Source organism: Balaenoptera ricei, chromosome 11 (assembly GCF_028023285.1).
Source record: "Balaenoptera ricei isolate mBalRic1 chromosome 11, mBalRic1.hap2, whole genome shotgun sequence".
Lineage (NCBI taxonomy): Eukaryota > Metazoa > Chordata > Mammalia > Artiodactyla > Balaenopteridae > Balaenoptera > Balaenoptera ricei.
Window position 1 is genome coordinate 87,338,097 of NC_082649.1, and position 23,506 is coordinate 87,361,602.

The 23,506-nt window shown below is 42.3% G+C and overlaps 1 protein-coding gene across 10 annotated transcripts in view; it reads right to left on the reverse strand.

The window, feature by feature from the left end:
- The window catches only part of FOXP1 (forkhead box P1), a 586,392-nt gene that overhangs the window by 63,747 nt on the left and 499,139 nt on the right, over positions 1-23,506 (reverse strand). For all 10 annotated transcript variants that reach the window (XM_059940183.1, XM_059940174.1, XM_059940180.1 and 7 more), the window contains one exon: positions 18,537-18,741. In XM_059940183.1, coding sequence (XP_059796166.1) covers positions 18,537-18,741 — 205 coding nt within the window. The remainder of the gene's footprint in view (positions 1-18,536; positions 18,742-23,506) is intronic.

Below are 23,506 nucleotides of genomic sequence, written 5' to 3' on the forward strand. Positions count from 1 at the left end.
TTGAAGCACAGAAGTTTTAAATTTTGATTAAGTCCAAACTTTATTTTTTTCCCCTTTGCTTCCCTGAGCTTTTGGTGTCACATCTAAGAAACCATTGACTGATCCAAACTAATAAAGACTTCTTCCTATGTTCTCTTGCAAGAGCTTTAGCACTCACATTTAATCAATTTTGAGTTAATTTTTGTATTTTGTGTGAGGTAGGTGTCCAAATTCATTCTTTTGCATGTCGTCCCAGCACCATTTGATGAAAAGATTGTTCTACTCCAAATGAATTGTGTTGTGTGGGCACCTTTGCCAAAAGCCAAATGAACATAAATGTAAAGATTGGAGGGTTTTTTTTTTCTTTTCTTTTCTTTTTTTTTTGCTTCACTTTTGCTGGATTTCTTTTTCCCAAATGTACTACTCCCATTCTCAAAAGAATTTATACTCAAAATATAAAATAACTCTTGAAATCACATTGTTATAAAGTAAGTTTTGAAGTTTGATTTAGGGGGGGCAGAGATAAATTTTTAATAAAAATAAAACTTGAGCAGCTAAACATTTTAAGGAATGAGTGCCTAGGGACAATTTTTGTTTTCCAGATCCTGTTGATCATTTGTGTGCTGAAAAGTCTTTTCAGAATGTACTTTGTGCATCTCTCTGCCTAACAAATAAAGGGAGTGTAACTTAACCTTTTATTGAAGGTCAATAATATTTCTCTATGGGGAGGGGTGGGTGCCAGGTGAATGAAAACCTCATTCCGCATTATAGATGCGCTAAAAACCAGGAACCCTGCAAGTCATTTAACTGCCCTGCCCTCCAATTCCTCATTTGAAAACCAAAGGGGATCACACATGATGACCTGTGCTGCTTCTCCCAGTTGGGAACGCCTCCACCACACTTCTACCAGTTACGAAGATGAAAGAGGGTGTGGCACAAACGACATACCTTGTTATTGACAAGATGAATAAGGAGTAGGTGCTTAGTGAGGATGGGTTAAAGGAATGAATGAGATCCACGCCCTTACCTCTGCTGGGGAGCAGGAAGCTCTCTTCTTCTGAACCCTTCCCCACCCCCTGCAGATACATACACCAAAAAGCACAACTAATCCCCCTTTGCCCACTGGCCACCTGCCTCTTTCTCACCATGTTGTCTTTTCATCCATCCAGCCAATGTTAGTGCAATGCTCACCCTGAGGCAGGCAGCCAGGATACTAATGATGAACACCAGTTCTCTGACAAACCATATCTGTGCCTGTCTCTGGCTCAAGTCTCTCCTTGTCTGTCTGTCTGCTTTCCAATTCTTTGGTCTCATGTCCATGCGCACACGCTTCTTTGTGCCCACCCCGTAACACTGTCAGCCATGGAATCTTCCCCGCTCAGATCCATCACAGCCTATGATTTTGGTGACAAGGAGATGCTCATTCCTAGCCAAAACATGAAAGTACTCCAGATACCTCAGGTTTCCAGAAAGGTGTTCTCTTCATACACAGTTTCAGGGCTATCTATTAATAAAAAGTACTTTCCACTAAACTGTGATCATAACAAGAGCACACGTCAGCGGAAGCCACTGCTGTTTTAAAGCTTTTTCTTTCTTTTGCTTTAATTCTTTAACGACAACTTACACAAAAGCGATCCCACTTTCCTTCTTTCTCTTTTCTCTTTACTTTTTAGTTCTTATCGCATTTCCCTGCCTTCTACTTTGCTACCATAACCTACTCTCAGTAAGATTTTAAGTAACATACCAAATTTCTTAGGTTTGAATATGGGAGCCTGAATTTGATTTCGAGTGATGAAGTGATAACTGAAAATAAAATATCATCAGACTTCAGATGCTTTTACACTAAATTTTCAAGAACGAATTGATATCAAGTATTTGTAATATGTACAGTAAGTCTACCTGAATGAAACCAAACTAGTTGAGCTGGCTTTGGAACTTGATCACAGATGACCATATAAAAAAGAACAACGTAGATTCACAATAGCAGAAGAGATGATTACTTATATATCGAGCACAATTTTCCATCTTAGAGTTTTATTATTTGAATATTTTTCATACTAGAGTATAACTCCTCAAAACCAGCCAGGAGTCAAATCCCAGTCTCTTGCAGTAAATAAAAGGACAGGCCAAGTTTCTTCATGTGTTATACGGTAGCACCTGGGGGAAAAGGTCCTGTACCTGCCTTGGAAAGTGCAAATGATACGTGGGAACAGGGGAAAGGGTGACTCAAGCACTGTACCTCTTTTCCTGGTGCCTTTGTGAAAATGACCTTTCTCCTTTAACTTCCACTGAAAACACTTCAAGAAGCAAATGGGCTGCTTCTTTCATACTGAAGAGTTGGGACATGACTTCGGCGTTGCATTTCCAGCACGCTGCCTTAATCTGTGCTCATTTCAGAAATACTCCCTCCTTAGGTGTTTATTAATCAGGTTTCCAAAAGCAAGTTGGCAATCAGTTCTATAATCTCACCGCAAAGAGATGGGTGGGTGTTTTACTATAGCCCATTAAAGGGCCTACTCTAGAGCAAGGGAAGATGGGGTCCTCTGCAAACTGGGAGGCGCACACACATGCTTCTCTCTTTCCCTCTCCCACGCAGTGAGTCCTTGACTCTCCTTCCCCAGAACATTCATCACCTCAACTTTCTGCTGCTTTTCAAGTCATGTTTAATTAGAGGATTTCACATTCCCTTGTGATATGATATTCATGAGGAAAACTTGCAATTGGAGTGACCGTGAATTAGTCTATTAAGTGCCAGATTTGTGCTTTTAAACAATGATGGAGATTATTGTTATTATCTGCTCTCAATATTGTGCCTCGAGATGTGAGGGCTACCTTAAGTAACTTCACATCTGAAATACAAACTATTTACGTCCTTTTTTTTTTTTTTTTTTTCCTGGAAATAACAAATTATCCTGAAAGAAATACAGCGTCACCTTTCTAAAATGGACCCCATTAGGGCATGGGCAACTCATGTGGTGAGCTGGGTGACTTTGAGTGACATACAAATACCCTCGCTTTCGTAGTTATGGATTCACGCTCATGTAGACTGGAAAACAATTTTGACTAATACATTAGATTTGTGACTTCTCAGGGGTAGCTTTTTATAAACCCTGTTTAAGTTAATCAGTTTCAAGAAAAAGTAAAAACTTGTAATATGTATATGCAGGTATGGCAAACGGCGAAGAGGGCAAGAGAATGACTCAAAGATTGTTGCGTGGGATAAAAGGATTAAAACTGGATCTATAGGTAAGGACGCTCACTCTGCCTTTTTCCATCGCTATCAAAGACTAATGCTTCTCAAATTCTCTTATAGCTGTAAATCACCTGGAGATCTTTTTAACATGCAGATTCTAATGCAGCAGTTCTAGGGTGGGGCCCAAGACTGGGCATGTGTAGCACACGCCTGGATAACGCTGATGCTGTTGGACCCTGGAGCACTAAGGAGCTTGAGAGTTCCCTGTTCTGGATCTGACCTAAAAGTGAGCGTACTTACAGAAACGCACGTGGGCTGTCTTCTCTGTTAACTGTGGGGTGAAAAGCAAACTGGGGACGGATAAATATGGAAAGCGCAGACACTGGGCAACCTCACCAAGCAATAGGTACAAACTCATAAAAACTCTCACTGGCCCAAAGTTATTTAAGAATTATATGCAAGTCTTTTTTTTTTTTTAAATATAATGAAACAGGTAAGACTAAAGGAAGTTAGCACCGGGAAGAGGCCATCATTTCCTGTTTCTATTTAGCAAACAGTTTTACGTTAGCACGGATCTACTGAGTGACTTGGCCAGTGAATAGTGTTTGCCAGGTACTCCGCCGACCAGGAGTACCCCGGGGTAAACTGTTGAATCTGGGTTTGACAACAACTGAAAGCTTCACAGGTCCCAGACTCTAGGGCTGCCTTGGGTATCCTCTAAGCCTTCATGGCATCCCTGAACCTGGGAGGAGAGGATGTATGTGTGAAGAAGTAGGATCCTGAATTAACTATTTTAGGAAGGGGAGTGATGCTCTTGGGCTTTTCTAGGAAACCAGGGTGTATCATGAAAGCAGGGTTTCAATCCACTTGGCATAGTACCATATGCAGTCAAGGCCCCTCCTCAGTAAAGAGAGGGAAATCCTACCAAAATATCCCAATAGGTGATATACACGGACTCAACGGTGGCCCACACAATGTCAGGAAGAACAAGAATGCGTATTCCTACAAACCGGCAGATTTACTTTAATTTGTATTAGCCAAAAATACATCTAGCATCTCCAACTTCTGGTTTCACAGATATCATGTCTAAGGATGAGGCTTATTTTACTTAAATTAAAAATGAGTCGATTTAAAGAAAATAATATAAATAACAATAGTCATCTAAGCAGATACGGCAAACCTCACGACAGAGGGGCACACATTCAAATGACTAAACTTTCAGAAAACAAAAGTGCGTGAAGGAGTCCTCAAGGAGAGGCAGTCTGTAACTGCGTTTACTTCCTGAGTCGACAGTGACCCACTGGTAAGTCTCTTTAATTTGAATTTTCAATAGGGAAGGAAGGGCCTCAGAATTATCCTTGACTGATGGGACAAAGACCCACAAAACCAACAAGAGCACAGTGCAGTGTGTCGGATGCTTCGAGGGCTAGACCCTATCCTTTAGGACCAGGGAGCATCCGATGTGTAGACTATGGATGTTAAATCAGCTGCTTTACCAAAGGTAAGAACTTAAGGTTGGGGGCCATGATGACAGGTCATGAGTCTGGCAGTTACTCTCTTCACCATCCCCTCCAATCTGGCTCTACCTCCCTTTTCAGATACACTGGGCAAAACACGCCATCTTGATTCTCCGAAGCCTGTGGCACAGCAAGACAACGGAGCAGAGAAGGAGCGGGGGAGTACCTGCGGGCCGGTCGCTGTGTTCTGATCCATCACCAGCACAGAGCGGGTGATGACAAAGGCCGACTGCCTGTGTTTGCACGGTGACGAGTGAAGGGACACACAAAGGAAAAGGGCAAGAAGAGGCAGAGGTCCAGCTTTTGTTTCTGACACCCGTAAGGGCGATCGCTATGCTGAGGTTGTAAGTGAGAGTTTCCCACTGGCAGCATTAACGGTGGGATCTCGTTAAGAAAACAGAATGCTTTCCAAAGAGGGGCTGTGAGCAACTGTGTCAATACAGACATAGGGACCACTAATCCAAAAGATATTAACACCATTAGGCAGGCATGCGCATTATGTCCACGCAAGTGTTTGCACTGGAGAGTCACGAGGTCTGTGTGGAACCTTGTCCATATGTTAGAGGGAACAACAAGACCCAGAAAACCAAAGAGCATAAATGAAAGTTCCAACACTTAATTCTTCTCATTTAATTCTTGCCCCTGACACTCTGTGGAAGTCAGCACAAGCGTACTCCAGAAGCAGAAGAATCACGTAACAGAAGTGTGAGGGCCAGATGAGGAAGCAGGAGGTGAAGGGACAAGGGACTTAGAGAAATAAAATGGCTCAAAACCATTAGGCACTTGCATTTATGTTTCCTAAGAACTACTTCCTACTTTATGTCATTCCTTTTATGTCTCAGCAGTACAAGATGCTTCATGAATGGTCACTGGATTAAACTCTTCTCTGCCTTTGATTCAGCATTTTTGTTTGTCTGTTTGTTTTGGTTACTGGGGGGCTTTTTCTGGCCATGCCACGCAGCACGTGGGATCTTAGGTCCCCGACCAGGGATCGAACCCACACCACCTGCAGTGGAAGCGTGGAGTCTTAACCACTGGACCGCCAGGGAAGTCCCTCTGCATGTTTTATGAAACACCTACTTTGTGCTTAAGCATCGTGTTGGGTTCCTAGATCAGAGTCTATAAACTGGGATTCGTAAGAAGATCCATGGGAGGGTGCTAAGATAATATTACCATTTCTGTATGCATGTGTTAAGATAATATTAGAATTTTTGTATGAATAGATACTTGTGTACCTATGTGTATACATTTCTTACCTTCTTACTCTTTAATTTGTATACTGCAGGTACTATATTAAGCATGTATATAATTGATTAAAAGTATCTTTAGTAGGGGTGCATACTCAAAAATTTTAATATTCATGGGGTGACTAATCAAACACATTTGGAGGTCATTGGTATAGACTGTGACTAAGTTCTCATCCTCTCCAGAAGAGTTCTGCCCAATTCCCCAGGTGAGGGGAAAGAGAGAGAATTGAACAGACGGCTGGAACATAAAATTCTGTAATATTTGATCTGGGCCTTTGAGTATCAATAGAAGCTCAATGCTAAAAGGAATAGGATGAGAGAAGGCAGGTGACTAAAGCACAAAAAGCAATTTCAGACATAAAAAAAAAAATTTAGAAAGACAGACCCAGAGTACTTACAAATGATTTAAAGGCCAACATCAGGAATTTTTAAAAGGAATTTTGTTCCATGAAATAGTTCACATTGGGTCACAGTCTCAAGAATTGTTCTCTTTGAAATGTTGAGTCTTGGCACTGGACCCAGACTGTCCTAAAGACTAGTGAATAATAGTTATCAAGATCCCTCCTCTGTCACTTTGAATCGTAGAAGGGGAAGAATGCCATGGCGTCAGGACAGCCGTTGGGAGGTCCTACAGCAGTGGTTCTCAGAGTTCGGTCGCTAGGAACTTGTCAGGGATGCAAATTCTTAGGCCTCACCCCAACTTACCGAATCAGAAACAGTAAGACTAGGGTCCAGCAATCTGTAGTTTAGCCAGTCCTCCAGGTGATTCTGATGCGAGCTAAAGACTGAGAATCAATGTAACCAGAAATCCAAATATTCCCTCCTGTTTTGGAGCACATAAGTATCAATATCAACAAAGACTAACCAGGTACTTCTACAGCATCCGTGGCCAACGGGTAGCAACTACTATTAACGAGTTCCTGAGCCTTAATATCTCATAAATTCACTATATTCTGAACATGCGGTCTCTGCAACGAAATGCAGCACCAACCACATGCCAGGCTGGCTGTGCTAGATGACTGGGACGTAGCAATCGACAAGGGACATGGAACTTTTCCTTCCTGGAGTCCACTGCATCCAAAAATCTCACCTGATGCAAACGTGGGGGGGGGGGGTGGTGGAAATATAGACGCGACGATATTCCACCAGTGCTCACGTTTAACGAACTATACACTCCATCACATTTTGCCTATCTTCATATGACTGCATTATTTACACTGTGTTGGCAAGTGTCTGCCTCTGTGTTTGTCTCTCTAGACTGTGAGCTCCTTAAGGGAAAGACCTACGTTCGAGTCATCTTTTAATTCCCAGAACCTATAGAGTTATTAGTATGTAAATGCTCAATAAAGGTGGCTTGAACGAATAAATGACTTTAACAATAAACAAGAGTCATTAATATTTAATTAATTAAATCATCAATCATCATTTAGTATTCACGGAGCACTGCCTATGAGACTAAAACGTGTACGAACTCATTTCATCTATGAGGCCAGGCTTGGTAACATACCCATTTCACAGAGGGCGCACTGAGGCACATCAAGATTAAGTATGTGGAGTGGGCCGCCTGCCCTGGAATGCAGGCCGTCCGGTTGGAGTCCACACTCCTAACCACTAAACAACAAAGCTGCCCCCGCACTAATCGAGGTAAGAGCCATGATCTAGCAAAACATGCCTCAAGGTCTTTTGCTTCTGCTGTGCCCTCTGCCTGGGGAGCTCTTCTTCCCTGACTTCATGTCTGTTCAAGGGTCACTTCCTCAGAGAGGCTTTGCCAAACCCATTTATCCAAACAGTGACCTTAGCCCCACTCTTCCTGCTTCACTTTTTTTTTTCTTCAGATCTTAATTCTATCTGTCTTTTTATTACGTGATTATTTGTTTGTTTTATTTCTCTTCCACTGCAACATCAGCTCCATGAGGTCAGACTTTGTCAAGCTCACGGTTCTATCCCTCAAAGCCTAGGACACCTGGGACGGGGTTAGTGAAGTTTTGCAGAATAAGCCGATCTGCCTCAGTACTGTCTGGTGACTTCTGTCCTGCAAAGGCAGGATTTTTTTGTTGAACTCTGGACAACTTCCTCATTTATCCTTGTTAAGTTTCTTTTACTTCTGCCTGTACAATCCTCTAATTTATTCAAACACTACTGGATTATTCCAGCTCTCGGTGTCATTTTTTTTTTCTAATTAAAGTAAGCTGCCATTTATTTCTCACACTGATCTTTAACACGGAGACATCTTGTTCTTGTCGTAAATATGACTCATACGGAAAAATGTAAGTTGAATATAGGGGCTCATGTGTACCAGAATGTTTCCATCAATATTTCAGATATAAAAAGGAGACACGAAGCCAGAGATGCCTGTCCAATTTGAAGGTCTATAAGTAATTATTTCAGTGGAGTTTTTTAGCCTTTTGGATGTATAACCTGAAATTCCACCAGATGACTAAAATAGCCCCTCCTGAAAGCAAATACCACATCATTTACACAAACACTTTAGGTTTCTCTTTCCTTTTGCCATAATACACCTTCAAACTCAACATTCACAGCCAAGATGTAAAATACACACCCAGAACAGATCCTTCAAAGACAGACCTCAGCATATTTTTTTTAAAAAAGGAAAAAAAGAAAGAAAAGAAAGAAAAAGAGAAAGAGAAAGGAAAGGAAAGGAAAGGAAAGGAAAGGAAAGGAAAGGAAAGGAAGATCAACTTGCCATTCGACTGATTTCCTTGAAGACTATAAAAGGAATGAAATCTGAAGGTCATAAAAGTGTGCCTGGGCTTCCCTGGTGGCGCAGTGGTTGGGAATCTGCCTGCCAATGCGGGGGACACGGGTTCGGGCCCTGGTCTGGGAGGATCCGGGAGGATCCCACATGCCGCGGAGCAACTGGGCCCGTGAGCCACAATTGCTGAGCCTGCGCGTCTGGAGCCTGTGCTCCGCAACAAGAGAGGCCGCGATGATGGGAGGCCTGCGCACCGCGATGAAGAGTGGCCCCCACTTGCCACAACTAGAGAAAGCCCTCGCACAGAAACGAAGACCCAACACAGCCATAAATAAATAAAAATTAAACTTTAAAAAAAAAGAATATCACCAAACATTCCGAGAAGCAACTGGCCCTGAATCTGATCAGGGACCACTTCTAATCTCTTTCTTAAAAAAAAAAAAAAAAAAAAAAGTGTGCCTATTTGTTTAGGGAAGTCTTACAGGTAGTATAAATACCATCAGCTACAGTTGCTATAGGGTCTGTTTGTTTACCAAAAGAGAATACAAATAGTTACACAAAAGCAGAACAACACTTGGGTATATAAATGGAGAAGGCTTTGCCTTCTGGTAAAATTTCCAAAGTGCCTTTTAAAATGTTCCTGTTTTTCACCTTCTTCACTGCGAAATCTCTGTTTTCTAGATTCTCCCTCTTCAGTTTAAGCCCTCCAAGGAATGTCTCACTCTCAGATTTCTAAGGCTGGTAATGATTTGCTTTTCCTTTTCCCTTTCCCTTTTTTGAGATGTAAAAACTAAAACCACTAGCCCAGCAACCCAAACTGTACAATGAAAATAAGGTCTCACAACTGAAAACACAAAAAAAAAAAAAAGAGAGAGAGAGAAAAATAAAAGCTGCAGAGTTTATAGACGAATTCTAGGACAGCCATGTCATGCTTAAATTAATTCACGAACAACCACCCAGAAAGGTGTGTATGTATGTGTAAATGACTTTCTATGAACCAGGTATGTTTCATGGACCTGAATTATACCTGCTGGGTTAACCGCTGGCTTCTAAAAAATAAAAGGAGGGAGGTTAAGTGGGAAGGAAACCAGCAAGGCTGTTCTGGAATTTCTTAGTTGAGCGTGTGTGCATGCGTGTGCGCATGTGCACGCGTGCGCGCGATAACTCAGATCTGCCATTAAACAAACTGCACCACAGAGGCCGCTGTGAGTGGAGGGCTTCTCTTCATACTACATTGACCACGGTACCCACCAGGCACAGCCCCGGCGCCTTTCTGTGAATGGGACACGCTGCCATATGGACAAAGACACTGAACAAGCTGTACAAGTCCTGGCGACATGTGCCCAGGGGATTGTCCCGTAGTCACACCACCTGGGCTGTGGCAATTGTGCTCTGTCTGTGCAGAGGCACGGAGGAGCCCAGCAGGATGTTATTTCTGAGTACACACAAAAAGGAAAATTACAGTTAGGAGAATTCTCTGGCTAGCGTATCTGTTGCTCAATTCCCGAAATAGTTTCCCAGAGGAACGGTTATCTGCTTTATTCACACAGGCAGAAATGACAAGCTGGAACACATATTAACAATTTCCCTTTGTGAGCTTCCACTATTGTTTTAATGAGGAGAATATGCTTTGTAATATACTTAGGCCTTGACTGATCACAAAGGGGCGGGGGGTGGAATAAAGAAAGTGAGGACGGCCGTACACGTGTAGCCACTCACTTGTATCACCCGAGCGAGCAGGTCTGCACCGTGGTGCCTCCCTTGGAAAGAGCCGCAGAGCCAGGCTGCCAGGTGGCCCTGGTGCAAAATGGCATCTTGGTAAATCTTGAAAAAGGACGTGCCTTCCATTTAAGCCTCTTGGATAGGTTCCTCCTCACAGGGCCCCATCGCTGGCTGAAAAACATGGGACTCCTAGTTGTCATTTAAGCGAGAAGACCACTAGGAGTTTTCCAAGTCACACAGCGTTCAGTTGACGCTTGGCCTCCCTTTCCACTTTTGGATGGATCCATATCCACCAAAGAAAATTTTCTATTCAGTTAATCCAAGGGGTAAAGTGTACATTTCAACCAGACTCTTTTACAGGTAAAAGGGCAAAACCCAGTACAATGGGCTATGCCACCAGAGCTCCCAAAAGATGGGTCCTCACCGTTCTTCTGCCATATGCTTTCCTTTTCACCCTTGGTATGGAATAAACGTTAAGAAAGCTAACGTATACTAGGTGCTTCCACACAAGTGCAAGCACCTATGAAATACCTGGGTGCCAACCAAGGGAGAGGGTGGAAAAAACCCTATCAGCAAGAGCAACTGATCAGAAAAGAATGACTAACCTCTATAAGGAAAGAAAATGGGGGTTCAAAGCTGACTTTTCATGAGAAATCTGGCACATTGGACATGAAATGGCCCATGGTTGAGATTCATATTAGGCAGTATCCCAAGGGAGAAAAAAAATGAAAATCAACCGAATTTAAGAGAAACTTGTAAACCAAATGTGACTCTCCAGACCCATGATGTCATCTTATTGGAAAGTATTTATCATTTAAACACAATAAATAGAAAAAGATTTATAGGGTCTAATGATGCTGTGTTACGGTAAAAGGCATTTTATTGAGATAAGACATAACAGCTGTTTGAAAATAACAGTTGAGTTTTTCTTTTCATCACCCCATGAAGTGAACAGTCAAGAAAATCCATAAATTGATCCCCCAGGATGTGGCAGTATTTTCAAGGTGTTCTCCCTTTGCCCTCCCTGAATGTGTGGAATGACGGGAGGTGACACAGCACCATGGCACACCACTCTAAGAGAAGTTTTCCTTCTACTTCTAAAACCCAGAAGCAACTGGTTTCAAGCAGAAAGAGGAAATGATCACAGCTCTTCTAAACGTGATGATCGCCAAACACCCAGTAGCACTTTGGGGCATGAAATGTTGATAGGTCCCCAGGAGCGTCTTTCCGACATAAGCAGGGACAGTTTTGCCCTAAACAGGCGACTCCCCTTGCAGATAGACATGGGACAGTTGACGCTGCCAAGAGTCTGCTTTGGAGCAGAAAGCAGCACCTGAGTGTAGGCCTCTGCAATTGGCTGCACCCTTGTCTCTTTCTTGTCCCTACAACACCTGACAGGACATGCCCCGCCTGCTTTCTATATTCTCCACTTCTCGTCACCTGTGTGCAGCACCCTGCCTCCCCTCTTTGCAAAAAGATGCGGCGGGGGAGAAGAACGGGCCGCAGAGAAACGCGTGGGGCTTCTCCCTGATTATGGCCTAACCTTGGAAGGTTATGGTCTGGTTCTGATCCCTAAGCTCTATCCCCTGGAGGCTGTAACCCAGAGTCTGGGGTGGAGTCCAGGTGGTTCTGATGAGCAGAGTGGTTCCCATGTGGGAACCAGCAGAATATGGCAGCCACTGCAAGGACGTTAGGCTCGGGGACACCCTGGTTCCAATCCCTGCCTGGTCCCTAACCAGCTGGTTGGCTCATGCAAGTTATAAATTTCCTCTGGGCCCAACACTACCTGTACAAAGAGGACAGGACCCCACAGGGTTGTCGTGAGGATACAATGGGAAAATCAGTATTGACGCTTCTGTCGAGTCCTTTATGCATTGTGACTGGCACAAAGTAATAGTTCAATAAAAGTTAGCTGCCTGATCATCACCATCATATGCCAGCTTCTGATTCCTTCCAGCAGTAGCAGTACCTGTACTCTGCTGGCTCACACCGGAATCGCAAACCACTGGTTCTGTGGACTGGACGTGTCTGGGAGCATCATCAAAATGTGGGGGGAAATCTCTGTTCTTTCCAGCAGTGCCCAAACCCAGGTCCACTGAGCATGCTAACCTGCAGTGCTTCTCAAGCTTGAATGGGCACGTCAAGGCCCCGGGGACTGGGTTAAAATGCAGACCCTGATTCAGTAGATCCGGGGTGGGGCCTGAGAGTCTGCATTTCTAACGAGCTCCCACGTGATGCCGAAGTTGCTGGTCTACAGCCTTTGAGGAGCAAGAATCTAGGGTAGGCATGACAAATAGAAAATTCCCACACCCCATCTCAGACCAATGGAATCCAAACCTTCACAGGAGAGGCCTAGGAAGCAGAATATTTTAACAAATACCTGTGACATTATTATCATCAGGCAATCTGGGAAACACTGGTCTGATGGTTAACGTTGGAGTTGGCCAGCTTTTTCTGTAAATGGCCAGATGGTAAATGTTTTACTCTTGGTGGGCTATATGCTTTCTGCTGTGACTACTCGAGCCAGCCATTGTTTTGGTTTTTTTTTTTAACATCTTTATTGGAGTATAATTGCTTTACAATGGTGTGCAAGCCAGCCACTGTAGTGTGAAAGCAGCCATAGACTTTGTGTAAATGAATAAGCCTCACTGTGTTCCAATAAAACTTTATTTACAAAATAAGAAGCGGGCCGGGCTTGGCCGGTAGGCCATAATTTGCTGACCTGTGTAACAGATCAAATGCCTCAATCTCTATGGGCCAGAAGTAGCAGTGAGAATTCTGAGGACAATTTGGGACAACGTGACTGCAGGTTCTCCAAAAGAATCTAACGGGGAGGGAAGATTTGGGGTCACTAGTTTGCTCAAGTGCTTCAAATCAAAAGAAATACAAAAGAAATTATCTGATTTTCAAAATACAAAAAAAAAAAAAAACGGTTGAAATGAGGAAGACCTATTCAGAGTCACAGGACCTAGAGCTTACTACTTAAACTTCTGGCTCCAGAGGCGCTAAATATGAATATGAAAATATGCAAAAGCTAAATGCTTGTGTAACCAGAAGAGTTCTGAGACCAAGCTTCTAGAATGTTAGCGAGGAAACCAAGAGCACCAATATTTATTCATCAACAGAGGATTTAGTTTAAAAAATAAAAAAGAAAGAAAGAAAGGGAAACGAAACACCAAGCATGTCCACGACTCAAGAGTCCCTTGCCTTTTGAAAACAGAAGGGCTGGTCAACACAAATGTTATTGTTATATAGTCAAATCCACGGCAATATGTCAAGAGGCCACAAATCAAAAACAGAGACTGTGAATCAAGTGAAACTGTCTGAAAGTCCACGAGCCAAGCGTAAACCTTCAGGGGTTATTTGAAGGCAGCTGCCAGCTGGGAAGTGTGGAAATCGCAAGCAATTGGAATACACAGGGCTGTGTCAACAAATGAGAAGGAAAAGGAAGGTACCTTGCAGGGACAGAAGGCAGGTTAGGCCTCAGAGAGAGAGGTGCCCAGTGTGGGTCACCTGATTCTGAGAATATGACAGCCTCAAAGAAAGAAGAGGCTGCACAACCTGGGATCTCTCCAGAGTTTAAAGAAACGTTTCACCAAATGCTTAAGGAAAACCTTGGAACAAATATTTAGAAGAGCTATGCATCTGAGACACATTCAAGTTATAAAATATCTACTAATGGTGGTTGAACTAAAAGCAAAAAGCTGGGGAGGATCAGAAAAAAGGACTATCTCTGATATGGACTACAGAAGGACAGCTGAAACAGAATAGAGACCAGATGATGTGTTCAATGGGGAAACACAAGATTTATAAGGCAGGAAGGAAAGTCAGGATACACTGAAAGGAGGGAGAGGCTTGTTTTGCATCTGCCTGTGTGCAAATCCTGCATGGGGTCCATTTTTGTTCTTTATGTGCCGTTTCAGACCGTAAATGATTTATATTTTGCAAATCCTCTCCACCCACCCTCCCTTCGCGAGACGCCTAGGAACTATCTGTATCCACCTTAACAGAGGGAACTCTAGGATTTTGAGTCAATACACGTTTTGTTGAATTGAATTTTTAAAATTTCTTCTAGGAGCACTGATTTTTAATTTATCATAATTACGTATTCACTTCTATACTGAATGGAATCTCTAAGTGCTGTTTGATGAAGTAAAAGAGAGACTTGAATTCGATCTCGGCTATGCCGCTAACGAGCTCTGTGACCCTAGGTCACTTATTTAATCTTGATGATTCAGCTTCCTCACCTGTAAAATGGGTATAATAAACCCTGCTGTTTCCCAGCAGTCACGTGGCTAAAATGAGCCATCCCTCCAAAGGTAAGAGTTTAGCCAGCTGCTTGGCACAGAGAAAAAAATGCATTAAATGAGAGTTTCCTGCCCTTTCCCTAGTGCACCATAATATAATGTGATAGTCAGAATTTTAATTCAGGCAATTACTTAAGTAGTAATTGCTATTTGTATTTACATAGCTGCTTTGATCCAAGAAGCTCAAAGGGGTTTACTAAATTTAGCATTTTAATAAATGTTTCATTTGCACGCCCGTTGATTTTGTTTACCCACACCAAAACTTGGAATTTCCTAAAGCGAGATAGTCAGACAAGTTACGGAAACGAGATAGTATCTTCGTGTTTACAGGTATCCCTGTTTTGTCTATTTACCAAAGAAGTCATGACGCCCTGGTCTTGTGGAATTAAATGACAGTAAGAGGTATGAATGTGCCTGCTTCCCTTTGTAGCTCTCTTTAGCTCCTGCCTGTTGAATTTCATTCCCACCACGCTTCTCTCAGGCCCTGACAACAGAGGCAGGTTTATCGCACCAATGAATATATACATATTATACATATATATTTTTTATATATATATAATATATATATAAAATCAGCACAATAAACATTCTTAAATTCTCGGAAGGAAATCAAAGCACGAAGCATGGCGCCAGTGCTGCATTCTCATGACGCGGAAGGTCCGTGACTGCACAGGGACAGGATCTTAACAAGCCCTGATGGGAGCGATGGCAATCGCCTCACAAATCACATGGGCCGCTCCTCCCCTGAAAGTGCTGAATATTGATACATGTCTCTACCCTGCGCGACGGGGAAGTGGGTTTCTATTGGCAATCTTTACCAAAGTGTGTTTTTTTTTTTTTTTCCCTTCTCTACACTCAAGGGTTTACCCTGAATGATTTAATTATAATTTTCCTTGTGTAAGACAAATTAAAGAGGAGAGTAGGAGTGTCGGGCCAAGCACATGATTTATCTCCTTAACAGATTGCAGCTCACCAAACCCCAGAGCTGCTGCTGCGGCGGCTGCTCACGGGAGCCCGAAGGATGCAAGGGGGCGGGGGAGGTCTTCCACATGGCACGGAAACACGCGGCCCAGTCGTGATTGGGAGACGTCTCGCAACTTGAAAAACACACCAAAACTCTCACGATATTACCGTGGTCCGATGAAGTTCCACACAGAGCACTCCCAAGTCCTTTCAGAAAGAATCCTTAAAGCTGGTAACCTAAGCTACAGCTCCAGGAGCACCGGGGGGGGGGGGGGGGGGGGGGGGGGGGAGTGGTGGGGAATATTACGTAGAAATCAAGGGAGAGCTTCGAAAGAGATCCATTTCACAAATGCCCTTGGTGAGTAAGGAATGAAACTTCTCCAAGGGACTCCTGAGACAAATGACAACTCACTGTGTAAGTGAGAACATATTTCGATAGTGACAGCTTTTTTTTTTTTTTTTTTTTTAACCATCTTCCACTATTTCAACAGTAATACCCCAAGAGATTTTAAAATAAACCCTCAGAGAGTAAAAACACTCATTATAAGTCCTTATATACAAAGCTGGCTAACTAATAATTGAATTTCTAGTGATCAATTTTTTAAGTCTGTAAGTTTTTGACGTATCTTTAACCTAAGGTACTCATTTGGCAAATTTGCTACGTTCAGTTAAAATGTGCTGACTAGAATCTGTTTTAATCCAGCCATGCCTAGGAACCTCCCAGGTAACAGAAACTGAGAGGTCCAAGAGGTTAAGCAGTTGCATATAATTTCATAGTTGCTTCTTCTTTGCATGAACAGTTGGAAAAGTCAGCCTGTTTTTATATCCAGATTAAGGTTCAGTGGAATCTAAATACTTTTCTGATCCTTATTCTAATGCTGGTAGGTAGTATAAATGAAGATTAAGCCCAACTTTTGTGCAGACACATAAGGACCATAAAACGAGAAATCCAACAAACTGATTCTCCTAGAATTAGACTGTCTCTGAGATCCATTTACTTTCGAATGCACCTGAAGACATGAAAAGGGCTATTCTTCTCCTATTCGCCTCCTTGCTAATCTACTACCTGACTCCAGATACATAACCTTTTAGAATGAAACTGAGCATGGTGCATCTAAACAGGGAGAGTTTTCTGTGTCACAGGAAATCTGTGCAGGCTCCACAATGGCTGACAAGATTACAACAAATACCTTAAGTGCATCAGTTGGCATTTTTCAGCGTATGGCCTCCTGCTCTGCCTATGGATAAAGATGTAATTCGATCCCTCTGCAGTAAATGGACAGCGTCAACCTCAGGATACCGAAAGCAAGTAGAGCAAAGGACAACAGCCTAGAACCTTTTCTTCAAAAGCTATCTAAAGTCTAGTTTGTTTGTTTGTTTAATTACAAAGGCATTCTAAGAGATTATAAAGCGAGAGCTAAGACTGGTCTCCAGACATATAAATCTATCCTCACTGGAAACAAAAGAAGCCACATTTGGTCCAATGGCTCCAAATTAATTCTTACTGCCCACCATTCTATTTTTCAGGCTCTTCTAAACCAAAAAGTTATAAGCATCTTTTAGTCTTTCTGTGTCTGCCACAGAAACTCTAAAGTGATTTTAAAAGGACAGTTGCAAGTTTTGGCTAAAACATATATAATCTCATCTCTGGAAACCTCTCATGGTTTTTACGTTGGAACGGTGATACACACAAACACACACTCACACAAACATTCATATACTGTTTTCTGTGTTTACTAAGCTCTAAATGGATAAAATGTTGCTGGTATAAAGATACACATCTAATTAAATCAGTGGGCTTCTTAATGTTCACTATTTCAAGAAACACATTAAATTATATGTGTAACTGCTTAAGTGAAAGATAAAATTCAAAATCCTTTCACTGGGTCACTTTTATTAAAAAAACCAAAATAATCTGGTTTTCCTGATGGAAATGACACTTACTATCACCTATTACTTTTGAGGTTTCTTTCCTTCTGTGGGTGGACACTCTGCGTATGAAATACACAGGAAACAGTTTAAAAATAGTAAACCGAAAAAAAAGTTTTATATATATTTTCTACTTTGGAAAAGCACTGAACAGTGGAACTAATAGTTCTGCGTGCTAAGGTATAATAACATGGATTCACAGCTTCCTTTTCTTAGAGCTGTCTTCTCACATGATATATTTTGGATCTCGCAATCAACCTCAGCTTCAGCTAACATCCAAGTGAAGCTCCGGGCAATTAAAAAATATAAAGTCTTAACTTCCAAACAGGAATACAGAAATTGAGTCAATGCTACCATACGTCCCATGAGCAGGAGAACGTGGCTGTGTATGCTTGTGTGTGTATACACGTGGACCCCTTCCATCTCTCCATCCCTCAAACCTTCACTGACGGTTTCCAAAAAAAAAAAAAAAAAAAAAAAAGGCCAAGTACTTTGGGGACACGATGATGAAAAAGATGGGCTCCCTGCCTTCAAGGAGGGCAGTGCAGAGTAATGTGCGTTCTACCTTTTCTCAAACCGTTGATTCAACACAGCCTACAGCAGACAACGCTATTCCCTTAGAAGATGTTTAAAGCCAAGGAAATCAGCTTGTACGGAGCGGACACTTGGCAGTAAGAGTAATAAGCCTGGAAGCCTGGAAATCCACCCCATCCAATGAGAGAGCAAAAGACTCTGCCTGAGTTCCTAAGCTCAGGTTCGATCTACATAAGTGCTAATTCCATGTTGAAAAGGTGACAATAATTAGATGCTTCACACCCACACCATACTGAATACACTGTGAAGTAATTATATGCACACTCCAGTCACATGGATCCAATTAGAGATCACCAAGATATGGCGAGGCCGGGCCACCCACCCCTCCGCGTGAAAGACAGCTTTGGACACATCTCAGATGGGCGTTCCTACCTTTCCCTTTTGGGAGTGTGGACTGACAGCTGTCCGTTGGTAGAGGCGTGTGGGTTCATTATTAAGGAGGTCTTGGAAGGTGCAGAGGAAGAGACACATGTCGTGGTCAGATCCAAACTGCTGTGATTGTTGCCCGTGGTTTCTTCTGTCGTATGAGCACTTGTCACTTCTTTCCAGAGCTGCTGCAGTTCTGTTGGAATCATGCCTGAAACAAACAAATTGGATAATTAAATCAATTAACAGCTAATTCCGTCCTCTTCAAACAGTAATTAAATCAAAGAGTCAGTAAACAAAGCCTAGTGTTGGGGGGAGCGGGTTTGGTGCGCTCAGTTTTTTTCCTTCCCTCTCAACTAAGGCAAATACGGTAGGAACGAACGTGTCCTCCCCCTGAAGTGCCCTCATCACACATAAAAGACACCCGTGAAAAGGATTCAAAACACAGCTACTTCTTGCAAAGACTGTATGCCTCCATCCAAACTGTTGTTTCTAAATCGCTGGGGGGGAAAAAATGCAGATAGATGTTACTGTATTTTTAGACACAAAGAAGGGCTCAAAATAAATTTGTTCAACTATACTATTATGACAACACGAGCCACAAAATGAATAATTTTTGTGCTTAAGCCTTAAATGATGACAAATAGCTCTGTTATTAAATACAGTTTTTATTAATCACTTTTAGACGTAAATTATGAATTCATATTGTCTTCCTGAAATGCTTTTCAACTTTTAACAGTCAAATTGATTATACTATGATTATTTCATTAACACACCTATCTTCCTCATTAATTTTGGTTTCTTGTACCACATGCTTAATTGATGGATGTGTCTACTGAAAAACTGTGTAACTTTTTATACAAGTAACACTATTATTACTGTCATTTCTTAGATCCATGCTAATGAACCATTGCAGAATGAAATGAAAACGTGAAAGAAACTTGGAGCAGTAAAGTTCTCTTGTTTTTAAGGGGGTCACAATGGACATGGGTCTTAGGCAGTAAGTGTCAACTTGCTTTTTTTTCCCCCAAGAAGAGATACAATCAGGATGCCAATCTCACTATTGTGGGCCTGCAGCCTTTATTCTGGCGGCATGCCTCTACAGCCCAGTATTTCCAAATCCTACCTCAAGGCATATTCTAGTGCGTACACACAGAGAAGAAAAATATTCTGAATGGCAACTGACAAAAACAACAACCTAGGAGGACAACCTGGAAGAAATCATAGGCCCTGGACACCACAAGGCAATGCCGCGTTAGAACTGGACGTCTGGACCACAGTTCATTGTTTCAATCAACTGGAACCCAGCTATCCGAGAAAGCCTGCCACTTTCTAACTATAGAGAGCAGTAACCGAAACAGGCTTGTTTCTGACCAAACCTAAGGGTACTGAATTTAAAAAGAAGGCTGTGCACATTACATTCATTTGAAACACGTAATAAAAAATGCCAAGGTCTAAATTTAATTTATTTTTGTCATTTAGAATACAATGGATAGATAATCATCTCAACGTGATCAGCCAAACATCTTTACTTTGCTAAACTGTTAAAGATTTTAATTATGCTAGCATTGGAGAGCACTGGTCTAATGAGGCGATGGACTCCAGAGAATCCGAGTGGTTAAGAACTGTGAAATGAGTCTGATAGGATTTTTTTATATTCACCGTGGATCGTTTGCATATCAAAGAGGAGTAAATTATTGCACAGCAGACCAATAACCTTCCCCGCCTTTCTGAGAGGAGCGTTAACAAAACCAGTTGGTCTCTCCTAACGGTTCTCCACGAAAATGTTCAAATGCTCGAGTCTTTGCAATTAATAAATATTACAAAGGAGGCTTCAAATGATACATTAAGTGGTCAGATATTCTTCGAACGCATCCTCGACAGCCAAGTCGGGTTTCTTCTTCCTTCATAAGAATCAAATGCCAATTATATTTTGATGGATTTTGTCCCAAATGAGCGTTTAGTTATTAGGCATATTCAATTATTACTTGTCCCCTGAAATTAAACCTCGGAGGCAAATTAAACAAAGGGAAAGGTCACCACACAATCCCGTGTCCGGTTCTGCCGCATCTGGGCTATTATTTTCCAACACCTTGCGAGGTGACACGTGGGGTGTGTCTGTAGCTAACAGGCCACCGCTGATGTCTGCACACCAACAATTACCTGCGAAGATGGCTGACCCTCCGACCACTATTTATTCAACTGAAACAATAGTGAATAGGCTTGTCTGTGGATGATAGCACACTGATATAAAGCCACACAAGTCAACACCCAGTTTTATTTTCTGGGGAGTGAATACACACGAAAAGAACAAGCCACCTATTTTTCAACTCAAACTAATTGATTTCTGGGTCAGGTGCATGGGAGGTTGGAAGGAAGAACACACCACGGTTTCTAACAACTGTGTTAACACCTTCCCCTCGACAGAAGCAGAACTTTGAAGGTGTTTCAAGAGTAAGCTGTTTATCCAGCAAATAAAGACAAAGAGAAATGCCCTGTTACACTTGTTATGCCCACAGAGTACAGTAATGCTACTCCAATAGGCTAGCAAATCAGTTCCCTCGCCCAGAAGGAGAAACGGTAAATAAAACAGGAACTCGCTGACTGACGAGGCATCCTTCTGGGTCAAATTTCGATGTGATAATAACGGTGAAGAACATTGCCATCACACTCACAGAAAGGCAGTCAAATTGGTCTCCTCCATCAATGTTACACCTTGTTAGTGATGTTAAACTGTTAGTTCAATGAACACTATCTACCAAAGGATGCTGTTATTTGACAGCCGAGATCTCATGATAGAATTGTGACAGATAAAAGGTAAGCTAGTCACTCATCAGACTAAATGGACAGCAAATGTCCAGAAAGCATGCATTTCTTCCAAAAAATGGTACATAGGAATAACAGTACCAAGTTAAACAAATCCATTAACAGGTACATCAGCAGGCATGTAATTTTCTCCCAGCTATAGTTTACATTTTAAAGCATTAAAAAGTCAGAATGATACTAAAAGTGTATGGGATTACAGGTGCTGAGGAAGATGAGATGATTAAAGACACCAAGGGAAAAACAGACATGCTAAAAATGTAAAACAGAGAGAACATCCTGCAACAGCCCTAAAAACATCCAAAAAAAAAGTCCTGCTGTTTCATAACCTAAAACCTCCGGGGTGGGGGGGAAAGAGCCTTCAAAATATTACTCTCTGTCTCTTCATATACTTTGATATTTCTACATGCATGTTTAAGGCAACTTAGCCAAGACCGTACAGGTATGTAAAAGAACCATGATGATTATATCCAGAAGTGGGCATCACCAGCATTTTTAACACATAAACCCTGTGCCTTGCTACATTTCTTTTTCCAGGACAATTGGCCCCTTCATTATAAAAGAAAATGCAGACACAGGTTTAAAAAATGTATGTTGCGGGGACAGCTGACAGATTACCGTTCACGGAACTCAATTTTACAACCCCAGGTATCACTGGCTCCAAGACAGAGCTGATCAACCTTTTTTTGTCCTTGTACCTCCATACCCAGGTGACCACGTTCAAGCAAGCAGAAAGTTGATTTAAACCTCATAATGACATCAGTTTTAAGCCATCATCTCTCTGATAAAAAAAAAAAAATTGTGTTGTAGTCCAACATGACTGAATTCTCCAGCCACTTTGGGAGAAGGGTTAGGGGAGACAAAACCAACCTCCTGATTCCAGGAGAGATGGCAATGACACTGGTGGTTCACTTCACTGGGAGAAATATCTACATTTGCGTTTATGCATCCTGGGCGCACACAAAGGTACCACCTTAGACTGTAAATATGCATCGTCTTAATGTCACGGGGGGCTAAGAGTCAGAGCAGACTGCTAAGCATATCAATCAATGCCATGACTAGTAAATTACCTACTGGTGTCTCTGATATGTTACTGCAGAGATTACACTTCATGCATCACCACATTCATTTCTTTCACATTACACATGAGCTTGTCTTGTCACTGCCCAATTGCCCTCTTTTGGACAGCTTAACTGATGTACTATAACAATGAACCTTAGTGCACAAACTTAATAGTACAGGAGCAGTGGGAAAAGATGGGCAAGGTGGAAGCGGAGTCCAGTGGGTGTGTCAGCCCAGCGGGTGACGTTGCCAACAATAAACCCAAAGATGTAACTAATGCACGTTATAACATTTCGCAAGCACAAAAATGCATTAGCCCATGTGTCCTCCCGCCCCCACCCCGCCCGGCACTGCTCAGTTACCAAATCTTCTATTTTGACAGCAACGGAGATGCTGATTATATATTGCGCGGATGAGCAGTATTGACAGAAGGGGGAGGGGAGGCAAGAGGGAAGTTAAAGGAGGAAAAAGCCCTGGTCTCAACACTGAAAACATAAACACAACCCAAAGAACCCCAGGAGGGACAGAAGTTGGGTGTGGTTGACTCGGGAGAATCAAGATTCCACGCACACATGCCTCACTGGCTCCACCTGACACCAAAAGTTACTGAACACACGGCCATGCCTTCAGCACCATGAGGGGAGAAAGGCGTTCCATATTTTGAACCCTTTCATAATGAAACTGAATCCAAGATACCAAAGGCTTTAGCTACCAGCCTTGAAGGCACATATACACATACATCCGAGTCTACCATGGGCCTTGAGGAGGCAAATGAAATCTACCACACCCCATACGGGATGGAGGAATTGTATTTCAAAACACGGCATGACTCTTCTTTCCTTCCTGCCTTTCCTTCTTGCTGGTTCTGAATAATCCATTTGTGTATCACATTGCACACACATGAAAGTTACGAGTTGTTTAAACCCAGAGGATGTCCTAAAAACAGCTAGAGTACTCATTTGTTTCTGACGTCCAACACCCATTGGAAGAACATGCCAATGGCTCTTCCAAAGAAATTTTTAAATCCATGAAATCTTGTTTCCTTTTCAAAGGGCTCCAGTTTTCGAAAGAGAGCTGGAGATGGACAGGCC